Source organism: Callorhinus ursinus, unplaced genomic scaffold, assembly GCF_003265705.2.
Source record: "Callorhinus ursinus isolate GAN/ISIS: 27379988/994484 unplaced genomic scaffold, GSC_fseal_2.0 scaffold29, whole genome shotgun sequence".
Taxonomy (NCBI): domain Eukaryota; kingdom Metazoa; phylum Chordata; class Mammalia; order Carnivora; family Otariidae; genus Callorhinus; species Callorhinus ursinus.
The window spans coordinates 7,681,210-7,694,134 of NW_027397091.1; the positions used below are offsets into that span (position 1 = coordinate 7,681,210).

The window sequence follows — 12,925 nt, forward strand, 5'->3', positions numbered from 1 at the left end:
TTTTTTTTTAAATTCATTCAACAAGCACTCCTCACTGTCAGGCCCAGTTTGAGGCAGTGAGAGCCCAAGGATAACAGAAAGCAGCCCCTCCCCACAGGCAGCCCCTGGGGGATGGATGTATGCAGCCACGTGTTTACAGCCTATGATGATTCCACAGCGGAGTCATGAATAAAGTGCTGTGGCAGCAAACAGGAGCTTATTCCTGCCTGAAAGGTGTCAGAGAATGCTCAGGGGAAGTACTTGTTGGTTGCTAAGATTTTTCCTATTAACGCTGGCGTGGCTCGTAGCGAACTGAGCTGATTCAGGACGAAACAATGCACCAGACTCTGTGGCTCTTTCGGGGCAAAAGAGATTCGTGGCCTCGGACTTCTTGCGCGAGGCCCTTCTCCTGTTTGTCGTCAGAGGGCTTTCTCCAGGCCTTTTCTGTATGCTGTGATCTTGAATTCGGGCTGTGTCTCATTCTGTTATTAAGATTATAATGTTCCTTCTACTTGGTCTGCCAGGTATTGCTAGGTTGGCAAGGCACCACACCAAATAAAACCTAGCCATGATCACCGGGGATCTTCAACAAGAGAGAGAGCAGAGCTCTTCAGTTTCTCGGTGTTTCCAGAACACTGACTGGTAATTGTTTATGACTCTCTGGGTTGTCCTGAGAGTCAAATGCAATAAGGTACAGAAAGAGCTTCACACAGTATCTGGCACACAATAAGTGCTCAATGAATCTTAACTCTTGTTATTGCCAGTTTGTTCACCCTTGAGTTTCTGCAGTTAGATTAAGGAAACAGCGTATTCCAATGGAATGACTCTTTATTCTCTCCTTCCCCCTAACTGTCTGCTGGTTTATCGTATATGACATCCTAAAGGTATGCTGCTTGCTTTTCTTGAATGTAAACTCCAAGCTTGGATTCCTTGGGCGAGTATTGTAATAAGGAGCAGGCCAAGAGGGTTAAGTTGACAAAAGATTTGTGTTGACTTTTCTTCTGCTTTAACTCCGGGTAAGGATTGTTACTGTCCGGGGATCACTGTTCCTGCTCCCTAACCCCCACCCCACCTTCAGTGTGATTTACTGCCCTAGTGCTCTGCTGCATTCTTTACTTTCCCCTTTCCTCCTGCCTTCTACCGAACTAGCCCTCCTGCCCCACTCCTTCTGCAGTGGGGCTTTGCCACTACCCTGCTCTCTTATCTAAGAGGGCATCCCACACCAGCAGCTTCAGCATCTGAACTCTTTTAGTGCCTCGCTTCCAGGATGGAGTGAATCACTGTGCTCAGGGAAGGAAACTTAGTGACTCTATGCAGCATCCTTGGTTCAGTCCTGTGGCACTAATGGATAGACGCAGCTGCCAACGCTCACCCTAGAGGGAATAGGTACAGTGGGGTGGGTCCAGGCTAGGCAGCCTTGAATGTGCCTCCACATGGGTTCTGGAAGCAAGTCCTTCGAAGTAATGCATGGTGGTGGGCTTTGGAGTCTTAAGAGATTTGGATTTGGTTCCTGGATCTGTCACTTACTATGTCATACTGGACCAGTCCTTACCTTCTCAGATTACACTTCCTTATCTATAAAATGTGAGTAACAGTTGTGTTCTTTCATAGGCTAGTGGTGAGGATTAAATTGAATACTATAGGTATAGCGTAGCACAAGGCCTAGAACATAGGAGCTCTGTAAACTGTGCTTTTTCTTTCAAAACCACATGGCTTTTTAATTCCATGTTGTAACATACTGCAGTTTATTTTGATATGAAAATATTTAATATGTTCCTTAAAGCCTTTTAGTAAAGTTGATACTCCAAGAAGAGAATTGACGTGTTGTTTTTTTGTTTTTGTTTTTTCATGAAAACCTTCAGGAGAAGTGTCTTTCTAGATTTAATATTTAGGAATGATTGAGTTATCTTCATCACTGATTCATTCTCATCTTGTGGACTCTGATTGGCTTTTCTTTTTTTACATTGGAAACTAGCAAACTCAGAGCCAAGTGCTGCAGAGACTTATGACCATGGTGGGAATGTTGGACAGACCTACCATTGGTTTCATTTTATGTTTCTACCCTTGTTTTTCTTATTTCCTCTATTTTTAGTCTTTGCCTTGTTAATCCAACCTGCCTTAAATCCTTGACGACAGGTGAGGATAAAATGCCAGTGACAGAACAGACCCATCTGGATGAGTTGCCTGTGGACAGCCCCTTGGGCATGGTTGACACTACTCACACGCCTAGAGCATCATCTTTGCTCTTCCTCCTCCTACACCCAACCACATCCTCTTTCTTTTTTGAGTTTCTCTCAGATCTACCCCTTTGTCTTCACCCATCACCTTCCATTGTCTCTTATTTGGGTTTTTGGGGTGACTTTAAACCTGTCCGCATGGTTCCATGATTTCTCCCCACCAGCGCACACACCACACTCCTTACCTGAGAGAGCTCTCCAGCCTACAGGTCTTGTTTCCCTTAGGCCTGCCCAGTGGAACCCTCCTACCCTGTTGGCCTCATCTGCTGACATTGCCCTCTTTCTGCTTACTGGACTCTTGTCCCCTGAGGATGCAAGCTATTCAAGCCTCTTTCCTATGTGGGTGCTGTTTGTTTTTCTTTCTCTGTCTCTTGCCCTCTTTCTCAGGACTTAGCTGAGAGGTCATACCCCTCAGCCCTGGCCTCCCTAGAGCAGAGTTGTGGCCTGGCCACCTCTCGTCCTTGGTGTATGCTGTGGTTACACTTACTACAGTGCTCTGTTGCTGCCTCAAGTTCTGGCCACTGCCCCTATGAAACTCAGTGCGTGTTGAAGGAATGAGTGAATGAGAGAGAGAGAGAGAATACACAGATCTCGCCGTTCTGAGCCTCCTTCTGAGATACCTACCTGTGTGAGAAGTGTTAGCATTTCTACCTTTATTTTACACTTAGGGTAAAATTAGAAAATAAGACCTTCCACCCCTGGTGGTGAGTTTAGGGCAAAGTAATTGTAGGGTCCTTGTATTATTCCCTTTTTTCAAACTACAGAAAATGACTGATTGCCACTGGTGACGGTGTAGTTGTTGCCACTCTAGAATAAGGAGGGGGGAAGTTGTTCTATAATGCATCAGTGTCCTGGGCTGAATTGGAACAGCCTTGTCCCCAGAATGGGCTCAGTGCCCTCACTCAGCAGATAAGCCTGTGGTTTGCCCAAAATTCAGAGCCCATTTATCTTGTCTTTGTTCACTCATTCCCTTCTGTTAAATATTAAGCACTTGCTCTGTTTCCTTCCCCTTGAGAAAGACTCTCCAGGCAGAGCAGTGGTGGCCTGGATGCCGGAGGGCAGGGCCAGGATGGTCTCACTGAAGGTTAAAGCTGTCTACACACACACACACACACACACACACACACACACACACACACACACACACACACACACTATTAAGCACTTATTATGAGCTGGTCCTGTGCTGATTGCTGCAGCGTAGAGTCAAATGAGATTGGGACCCTGTCTGTCTATACCAAGGAGCTAACAGCCTAGCAGGGGCGCCCCCTACATAGACCAGCTGTTTAGTGCAGGAATAAATAAGCATGTGAAGCATATGCCTGATCCAGAGGAGGAAGTGATAGACTATTCAGAAAAGCTCCACAGAGATGTCCATGCCCTTACTAGGGTTCAAGGATGCATAAATGTTCACTAAACACATTGAGGTGCATTAGAAGCAGAGGGCAGAAGAAGCACGTATGTTAGAGATTGCTCTGATAGGGGCATTGAGAGTTCATGAGACACCAAGAGAAGCAGCCCTAATATTCCAAGTGGGAGATGATAGGAGCTGCAGAACAAGAGACAGGGTGGAGGTGGGGGGGCGGTTAGCTCTTTAAGAAGTAAAATCCACAAGACTTGGTGACTGATGGTGGAGGGCTAGGGAAAGGGAGGAGTTAGGGTTGACTCCCAGGCTTTTGGCTGAAACCTCTGGGTGGAGGGGGTTAGAAGCTGGATCAGACCCTGGCCTGTTGACTCACAACCCAGGGCATGGGATGCGAAGCTTCTTCTAGTAGCCTTTGGTCTGTTAGAGATAACTTGGCCTGTGTAAAATGAGCAGCTCAGGCCTAAGAAAGAAGTGATGGTTAGTGTGTTCCTCCTTTCTGAAGAGAGCTGGACAGTTTATCTGCTGAGAGATGAAATTACCTCCTAATTAAGGAGAAGTGAAGGCTGTGCTTCTGGCAGCAGTAAGAGAATCCCCCGCCCAACGTGTTTACTCATGGGAGAAAAGCAGCAAAGCTTTGAGAGCAGGGGACTGTAGAAAGGCACAGTCCTGCTGCTTAGTGTGGGAGTTTGAGAGAGCTCTTGCTGGAGAACTCAGAACTGCTGGCTGCAGAGGGAGAAGCCTGCTTTTGGCCGGGGGAGGTGGCGGGGGGGGGAACCGCGTGCATGCCGGGTGGTGGGGTCTGGCTGAAATCCAGGAAAGTTTGAACACCAGAGTAAGATTCCGTGATTTATTAAAAAAAAAAAAAAAGGCATTCTAATCAGTCTGTTTATCATCAAACTTACACTGGGTTATTCGTGATCAAAGTTATGAAATGATGGGAAAATTCCAAATTGGACCTTGCTATTTAATTCTGTAGAAAGCTACTATTATATACTATTGATTCAGATTGTTCAAGCATCACTTTTTTTTTAATTTTAAAAGATATTTTTGCTAATAGAGAGGAGGTTGTAGAGAACTTGGTTTGAGGAGTCAGGATTAAACACTTGCAGGAAACCCAGTAAGATGTGCGTAAGGCACATCCTATTGCTTTGGAGAGGCTCTTGTTCTGCCATCTATGGAGCCTCAACAGGTCTGTGGCAGAATTCAGAGGGTCAGTGAACTTGGATGGGAACAAAATTACATCTTTATTTTAACCAAATTCTAATCAATTTATTTTTTATTATAAGTTAAGTATTTATTTATTTTATAGAGCATGTGTGTGCATGCGTGTGCAAAGCTGGGGGAGAGGCAGAAGGAGAGGGAGAGAGAGAATCTCAGGCAGACTGTGCTGAGCGTGGAGCCCGACACAGGGCTTGATCTCACAGCCCTGAGATCATGACCAAGAGTTGGGCACTTAACTGACTGAGCCACCTAGGTGCCCTCTAAGTTAAGTATTTAAAACACAGTAGTATTCGCAGTAGATGTCACCATTAGAATCATACCTCTTTTCATGTTGTAATTGTGGCACATATCTGAAGGTATCATTTATGCTTACCACTACTTTGTATTTATGGTAGTTATTAGATCTACCACTATGTGAGAAGAGCCAGTGCCTTAATAAACAAGTACATAATTACTAAATCACATACAAAATATTTTTAATTTGGATAATCATGCTTCAGTCAAATCTTTTTTGTTTTTTTTTAGTCCTATGCATTGTGTTTCATGCATTTAAAAACCTTATTCTTAGCCAGTGTCATCAGCTTCACAGCTGCCCAAAGAGGTCCATGGCACACAAAAGGTTAATAACCCCTGGCTAAGATCATGTAGTTGTGGCATGTGACCTCCACCTGGTGGCAGCATACTCCTTAAAGGTTAAATCTATAATCAGCATTGTGAAGAAACTTTTAGAGTAACAGTATACTTGAGTATGGTTTTTAAACAGTTTTGATCACAAATCCACAGTAAGAGGCTTTACATCATAAGTCATTATACTCATACATAAGTTTCACAAAACAAGACTTGATCTTACCATGTGACATACTGGTATTTCTTATTCTATTCATATATTCCCTTTGATTCTCTTTCTTTAAAATATAATACTGGTTATAACACAGTATACCGCAGTTCAGTGGGTTACACTCTACTGTTTGACATCGTAGGAGATCCTCTTTCAACATACTTCATGATTTTTTACCTGATGAACTTCACTTTGGTCTTCCCCAAAATATCCATATGTTTTCAGGGACATAATACATTTTATATAACTGTCAGTACATATAAATGTGCTTTTACACAGCTTTAAAAAAATTATTAGTGATGTATAATTTATATATGCCGAAATGAACTGATCTTTAGCATATAACCCACCAAGATATAGAACATTCCCATCACCACACCGAGTTCTTCTGTGCCTATTCTCACTCAGTTGCTCCCTAGATAATCACTATCTGATTACCTTTTTTTTTTTTTTTTAAGATTTTTTGGTTATTTATTTGACAGAGAGAGAGAGAGCACAAGCAGGGGGAGTGGCAGGCAGAGGGAGAGGGAGAAGAAGGCTCCCTGCTGAGCAGGGAGCCTGACGTGGGGCTTGATCCCAGGACCCTGGGATCATGACCTGGGCCGAAGGTGGATGCTTAACCGCCTGAGCCACCCAGGCGGCCCACTATCTGATTGCTTTGACCCCAGATTAGTTTTGCTGCTCTAGAACTTTATATTAGTGGAATCATACAATAGGTATTCTTTTAGCCTGGCTTCTTTTGCTCAACATAAGGTGGAGATCAGTCCATGTTGAGTGTATCAGTAGTTTTGTGAGGAGCATTCCACTGAATGAATGTACCACACTTTGTTTATTCTTCTGTTGATGACTTGGGTTGTTTTCTGTCTTAGCTATTACAAATAAAATTTCGATGAACATTTGCGTACAAGTCTTTCTGTTCACATGTTTTTATCTCTCTTGGTAAATACCTAAAGTGGAATTGTTGGCTAGAAATGTATGTTTAACTGTAGGAAACTGACCAACTGTTTGCCAACGTGGTCGAACCATCTTACGTTTCCACTAGCAATGTATGAAAGTTTGGGTTGCTTCACATCCTTACCAACATACGGTGTGTCAGTCTTTTTAATTTTAGTCATTCTGAGGTACAGGGTTGTATCTCTTAGTGGTTTTAATTTGCATTTGTCTGATGACTGATGTTGAATACTTTTACATGTGTTATTAGCTGTTTGTTTATCTTGTGAAGTATCTATTCAAGCTTGAGTTGTTTGTTTTCTTAATATCGACTTGTAGGAGTTCTTTATTTTGGATGCCAGTCCTTTATGTCAGATACATGCATTTATGAATATTTTCTCTCAGCCTGTGACATACATATTCATTTTATTAATGAGCAAAGGTTTTCAATTTTGACAGAGTTCAATTTAATAATATTTTTCCTCTGTATTTTGTGCTTTGTGGGTTCTAAGAAATTTTTTTCTATTCTGTTTGGCAAGACAGTTTTGGTTTTTATGTGGAGGTCTGTCATCCATCTCAAATTAATTTTTGTGTATGGTATGATGTCAATGTCACGTTTTATTTTCTTCCCGTATTTATGTTGGTATTCTCAGGTCATTAGTTGAAAATACTTTCCTTTCACCATTGAATTATAGCACAGGATTTAAAAAGGAAAAAAAAAAAACTATTTAGCCAAAGAGGTGCAGAAGTGACATTTTCCTACCGGCCCATCAGTGACCCTTTGGGCCTCGGAGACCATCCCCAACCTGCAGTCTTGGTCATCTATTCCTTTCTGAGTTAGCTCATCCACAGTTAGAGATTTTCAGAAATTACTCATAAGGTGTGGGTATTTATAAGGCTACATTTTACAGGGTCTATGGCTGTGCCACAGAGTGGCTAGCCACATATGGCTGTTTAAATTAAATTAAAGTTAAATACAGTTTAAAATTCAGCTTCTCAGTCATAGTAGCCACATTTCATGTGCTCAGTAGCCACACATGGTTATTGGCTACGCTCTTGTACGGTGACAGGAAGCAGGATTTGGACAGTTTTATAGCATATTTTAATGAAACTAATTTAGTTTTGATAACTGTCATTCAGCATCTACCTTCCTCTCCTTGGTTCTTTTTCGTTTGTCCTCATTTCCATTTCTAAGATGTGCTGTCCCAGCCATTCCTTTTGTCTGTCTAAAAATGCAGTAGCTTATATCTTTTCTTTCCTACTTAGAAGAAAGACTTGCCCTGACTATCCACGGAACCCTTCTCTTCTGGAGCCTACCCAGGACTGGCCTATTTGACTTCTTTCTATGTCTGGTAGTCGTCCAACTGCCACTGGATGTCTTGAGCAATCCCCTTTCAAGGCGTGGCCCAGAGATAGATATTTTGTCTTTACTGTCATGACTAAAATTATATTTCTCCTTAGCATTTCTACCCTAAATATTAAACTTACAAAAACTAGTAGGTTTAGGACGTGTAATCCCTGCCCCATATGAAGGTTTCTGTCCACTAGGGAACTTTGTTGCCATTTCATCATGAGCAACCACATAGGAATTTGTTAGATTTTTCTCTGATTGTTTGCTGGGTGTGAGCTAACTCTGCCATTAATGTCTTTTTAGTGTGGGAATTTTGCTGTCCTGGTGGATCTTCACATACTGCCACAAGGTTCAAACAAAGATAACAGCTGGTTTTCTGAACAGAAGAAAGAGGTACCACAAAACTGTTCACTGTTTAAATGCAAGTTGCTGCTGCTAGAAGAAATATTAACTCTTTCCAGCTTTCATTTTTGTTAGTGGGCAAAAAATATTGAATTATATTTAACCCTTGAGAAACAGTTGTTATATTCCAATGACAGACATATACTTGCTTCTTTTTCCCCGAGAAAGTGACACATCTATATATTTCATAAGCTAAATTATTTAAACCAGAAATTTTCAACCTCTTTGTTTTGGGGGAAAGGGCTCATTATAGTTAAAACAGAAGACGATGGTCAAGTGAGGGTTCTAGGCAAGCAGGGATTTTAATCTGTTTGTAAAGGACAGACCAAGACCCTGAAGCAGGTGTGGGGTGAACACAATTCTGATCTTTCACACCTTGAAATCAAATTCTTATTTAATTCTTAAATTATCATCGTCCACTCTTTTGTCTTCTACCATACTTTTTTTTTTTTTTAAGATTTTATTTATTTATCTGACAGAGGGAGACACAGTGAGAGAGGGAACACAAACAGGGAGAGTGGGAGAGGGAGAAGCAGACTTCCCGCAAAGCAGGGAACCTGATGCGGGGCTCGATCCCAAGACCCTGGGATCATGACCTGAGCCAAAGGCAGACACTTAATGACTGAGCCACCCAGTCCCCCCTTGTACCATACTTTTCTTAACACGAGTCTTTGACAGCAAGTGTGAAGATATTTGACTGTATTCCTTCTCACTGAGGCCAGTCAGGGAGGGAGGATGGCTGAATGGTCATGTGGCTGGGAGCCTGGTGTTTGATCTCCCTGGGCCTCAGTCTCCTTATCTGCAAATGAAAGAGTTCAACCAGAGGCCTCTGAGTCACTGCTAGCTCTCAGCTTCCCCAAGATCCCACCCCAGTGCTGCTGTGGCAAAAGGTTCGAGAGTGCATCTGGCTCTCCTCAGATGCTCTGCTTCCTTCTCCATGTCCTTTTACTAGAGAGCAGGGAAAGCGATAGTGAGGCAGTGGCTTTCACATAACTTGCAGAATATTATAGCACTTTGTGTCCTCCGTGATACTCATCACAATAGCTTTTTAGAGCTAGAAATAAAAAATAAGTTTTTATTGAAAGGTAGTATATGGAGAAGAATCTAGTGATAGTGGCAACAAAACAAAGCAAAAGCAAAAAAAAAAAAACATAAAACACCTTTACTGTGGTGATTGTTTTTAGTCAACTTTTGAAGACTACTAGAAAACAAAAACTCCCTCCAAGAAAATTTATAAGTAATACATTTTCAATCACAAGGTACTAATACAATCAGGACTTGGCTGGGCAATATTGTACTTGAGATCTAGTAGCCCACGGCTGGGAGAAGGGAGGCACAAGATTTGGAATAATGAGATTTATTGTTCAGGTTAATAAATGGATTGTCCTCTTCAGGACTTAATATTTAGTAAGCCAGCATCTCCTACTATAACTCAACTCCATGGAATTCCAAATTTGGCTTACCCACACTCTGTTTCCCCAAAGTGACTAATGCTCACCTAAGGGGACCTCACCCCAAAAGTCTTCTGACTTGACTGACGTTAACAGCATTCTAGAATCCACTGTTTCGGGCCCACCTTTTCCTCCATTCTCTCCCAGCTTTACCACCTCAGGCTTCGCCCTTTCTTGTTGATATGTAGTCAGTTTTGCCAAGAGTCAGTTGCTTTGGAAGGCTTTAAAATAAAGGTATGAATGTGTGAATCACCTTCTAGGCAAAGCATGAGGCTAGATTTTTCCAGGGTGCCACACACAGCTGTTGCTGCCCCACCTAGTACTACGTCCGGGCAGCAAGGCATGACTTAGCAAAGGTGCTCAGTGCACGATTGGACCTGCAGAGCTTGGCTGCAGCGTTGGCTGCAAGAAGGCAGGTTATGCCAGCAAGCCAAGCTTCCCTCTCAAAGCAAAGCGGATGGTTTGCTGCTTATACTCGAAGTTGTTCCTTTAAAGTTTGTTCATTGACATTAAAATTGCTGAGAGAGAGAGACGGAGAAAGGAGAAAAGCAAGTCAAGGAAAGGATATGATTCTAGTCTGTATTCAGTGTCTCAGTGCTTTCATCTTTTTTATTATTAGATCATTTCATGATTGGGATTTCATGAGCAATCAATTTGATTGCATTTTAGCAGAGGCTTTAATATAGTGAAAGTCTTAAGAATGTCCATTTCCTTTTCAGAAAAAGGAACTAATTGCATGTATTAAACCCAAGTTTATTTTGAGTCCGGCACGAGTAGTCTTTGTACCCAAGCAGGCAAACTTGAACTGTTTCATTTGTGAACTTGAGGAAGCAAGTGTGAGCCCCTGTTAGCCTAGAAATGCTGTATATATCTCTGTCCTCTTGGTCTTCGATTTCATCTTGGTCTTCTTATGTGCCCTTCTGGTGTAGCTTGGAATTTGTCTTTTCTTGCATTGCTCTGGTTCTGAAGAGAATGCTTCGCTAAGTGTGGTGTGGTCAGTTACTAGGGTATCTTGACCACACTGCACATGGTCTACCTTCCATTCGTCAAACCTGACTCATGGAAGGAAAGCCCCGTAACTATAGGGAGAAAGTTTGTGTTGTATGGGCCTTTGTTTTATTTTTGTCGTACTATTTTTAGTTCTAGCCTTATAGGGCATTTATGGCCAAATTTTAACAGTCTCTGTTTCCATGTATGTCTTTCACATATTTTCTAGCTCAGTCATAGTTGAACCCTGCATGTGAAGCAAAATTCTTTAATTGTTAAAACAACAGTATGAGGCAAGGCTGCCTTTCTGTTGTGTGAACAATGCCAAAACGCTCAACTGTAAACGGATATCTCTGTATTCCACAAGGCACTGCATCTTTGGGCTGCAAAATGAGAGCAGAGAGAGGAGACCAGTGTTTACATTTTATGTAGATCACGTTTGTGAATTAAATCAAGGATTTTCAGTACTGTTGAGGAGTGTATGTATTAGCAATAAAAAACAAGTTTGGCAATCATTGCCCTTCAGAGCCATTTAGAATTTTGTTCTTGTTTTAATTTATGAAGATTCTAAGAGATCAACCTGAGATGGCATTGAAGAAACCAGTGAAACAGGTTTGAGTTGACCTCGGCAACTCCAAGCCTTCTGCAGAGGCTGGGACTTGGACCAGAATTATCAGTCCTTACACACCAGTTTCTTAATCTAAATTAAGAAATTTAGATTTGTGTGCCATTTTTCCCTTTCCCTGCGATGGCTACATGTCTCTAGTGGACAGTTTCTTCCTGTTGTGTGGTGGACTTTAAGAGTTTTGTTTTTCTTTTCATAAGTAACACTGATAAATAAAACAATAGACAACTCCAGAAATTTGCTAGTGGTGTGGTATGTTGACATTGAATTAAAACCATGTGTTTCTGTTGCCTAATATTAATCTACTTTAGGGAAATATGAGAAGTTAAATTATTTTCACCATTAATTGGTGAATATAGTGCAGTTTTCACAAAAGCAAATGGGCATGTACAGTATCATCGAGAAGAGTGTGGAAGAAAATCACATTACTGGTTTCCAGTTCTCTCTTCAGCCCATCACTCAATGCTGTTCTTTCTTCAGTAGATTTCTAAACCTAAGTCCAGAAACTAGTGAATCGTGGTGTTTAGGTTAAAAAAGGGTTTTTATTTGTTTGTTTGTTTTGGGGGGCAGTGCCTGGGTGGCTCAGTCCCTAAAGCGTCTGCCTTCGGCTCAGGTCATGATCCCGGGGTCCTGGGATCGAGCCCCGCATCGGGCTCCCTGCTCAGCAGAGAGCCTGCTCCTTCCCCTGCCGCTCACCCCATTCATGCTCTCTCTCTCAAATAAATAAATAAAATCTTTAAAAAAAAAAAAAAGGTTTTGAACCAAGTTTGAAAAATGGGAAATATTCACATAAAAATCACTGTGGCTGGCTCCTCTTAAACAAATCTGAAGAGCTGATGACCCTGTCCCTGGTACCCTTACACACGGCAGCAGTCCCCCGGAGCCACTGGGGGCAGGGGACTGCCATCCCCAGTCTTGCTTGGCCACACGGGGCACTTCACTCTTTTTATCTTCCTTTTAGAAATGTGAAACTGAGGCAGAGGGCAATGAAATGAATTTCTCGGGTCACAGAGTAAGCCAACATCATGGTTTTGAACAAACCTCAGTAGCGAACTTAAACCTGGCACATTACCCTCGAGCACAGATAGCATTTTTTTTTTCAGCTTTCACAGCTAAGTAAAAAAGCAAACAAAATAAAATGTTCAGTGTTGACTTTTTAATATGCACGATGTTGACTCTTTTTGCATTGCATTACATGAGAAAATTATATCTCATTTTTCAATTTACTTTAGGAAGTCTGTTTACTGTTAAAAGAAACCATTGATTCAAGAGTTAAGGAGTACTTGGAAGTTCGTAAACAGCACAGGCCATCAAATACAGAATTCACAAGATCCAGTCCCTTGACCTTAAAAGGTAGGCACTGAGTACTTTGATTTTGGATAAAATTTCTGCTTTGTAGAGATGGCAATTATGTTTGACTCTGACTGTCATGTTAGTACAGTGATACATTTAAAAACTATGTTCTAATGAGGATGCTTTGTTTGGGTGAAGAAAATTAGCCAAAAAGCCCTAGAGGGCTTTTAATGGTAGGCAAAATA

The 12,925-nt window shown here is 41.8% G+C and overlaps 1 protein-coding gene across 8 annotated transcripts in view; it reads left to right on the plus strand.

The window, feature by feature from the left end:
* SLX4IP (SLX4 interacting protein) overlaps positions 1-12,925 on the plus strand; it is a 189,727-nt gene that overhangs the window by 103,491 nt on the left and 73,311 nt on the right. For 5 of the 8 annotated variants that reach the window (XM_025876005.2, XM_073878394.1, XM_025876003.2 and 2 more), the window contains 2 exons: positions 8,226-8,315; positions 12,620-12,740. In XM_025876005.2, the coding sequence (XP_025731790.1) occupies positions 8,226-8,315; positions 12,620-12,740 (211 nt within the window). The remainder of the gene's footprint in view (positions 1-8,225; positions 8,316-12,619; positions 12,741-12,925) is intronic. The other 3 variants (XM_073878397.1, XM_073878395.1, XM_073878396.1) reach the window with 1 other exon arrangement.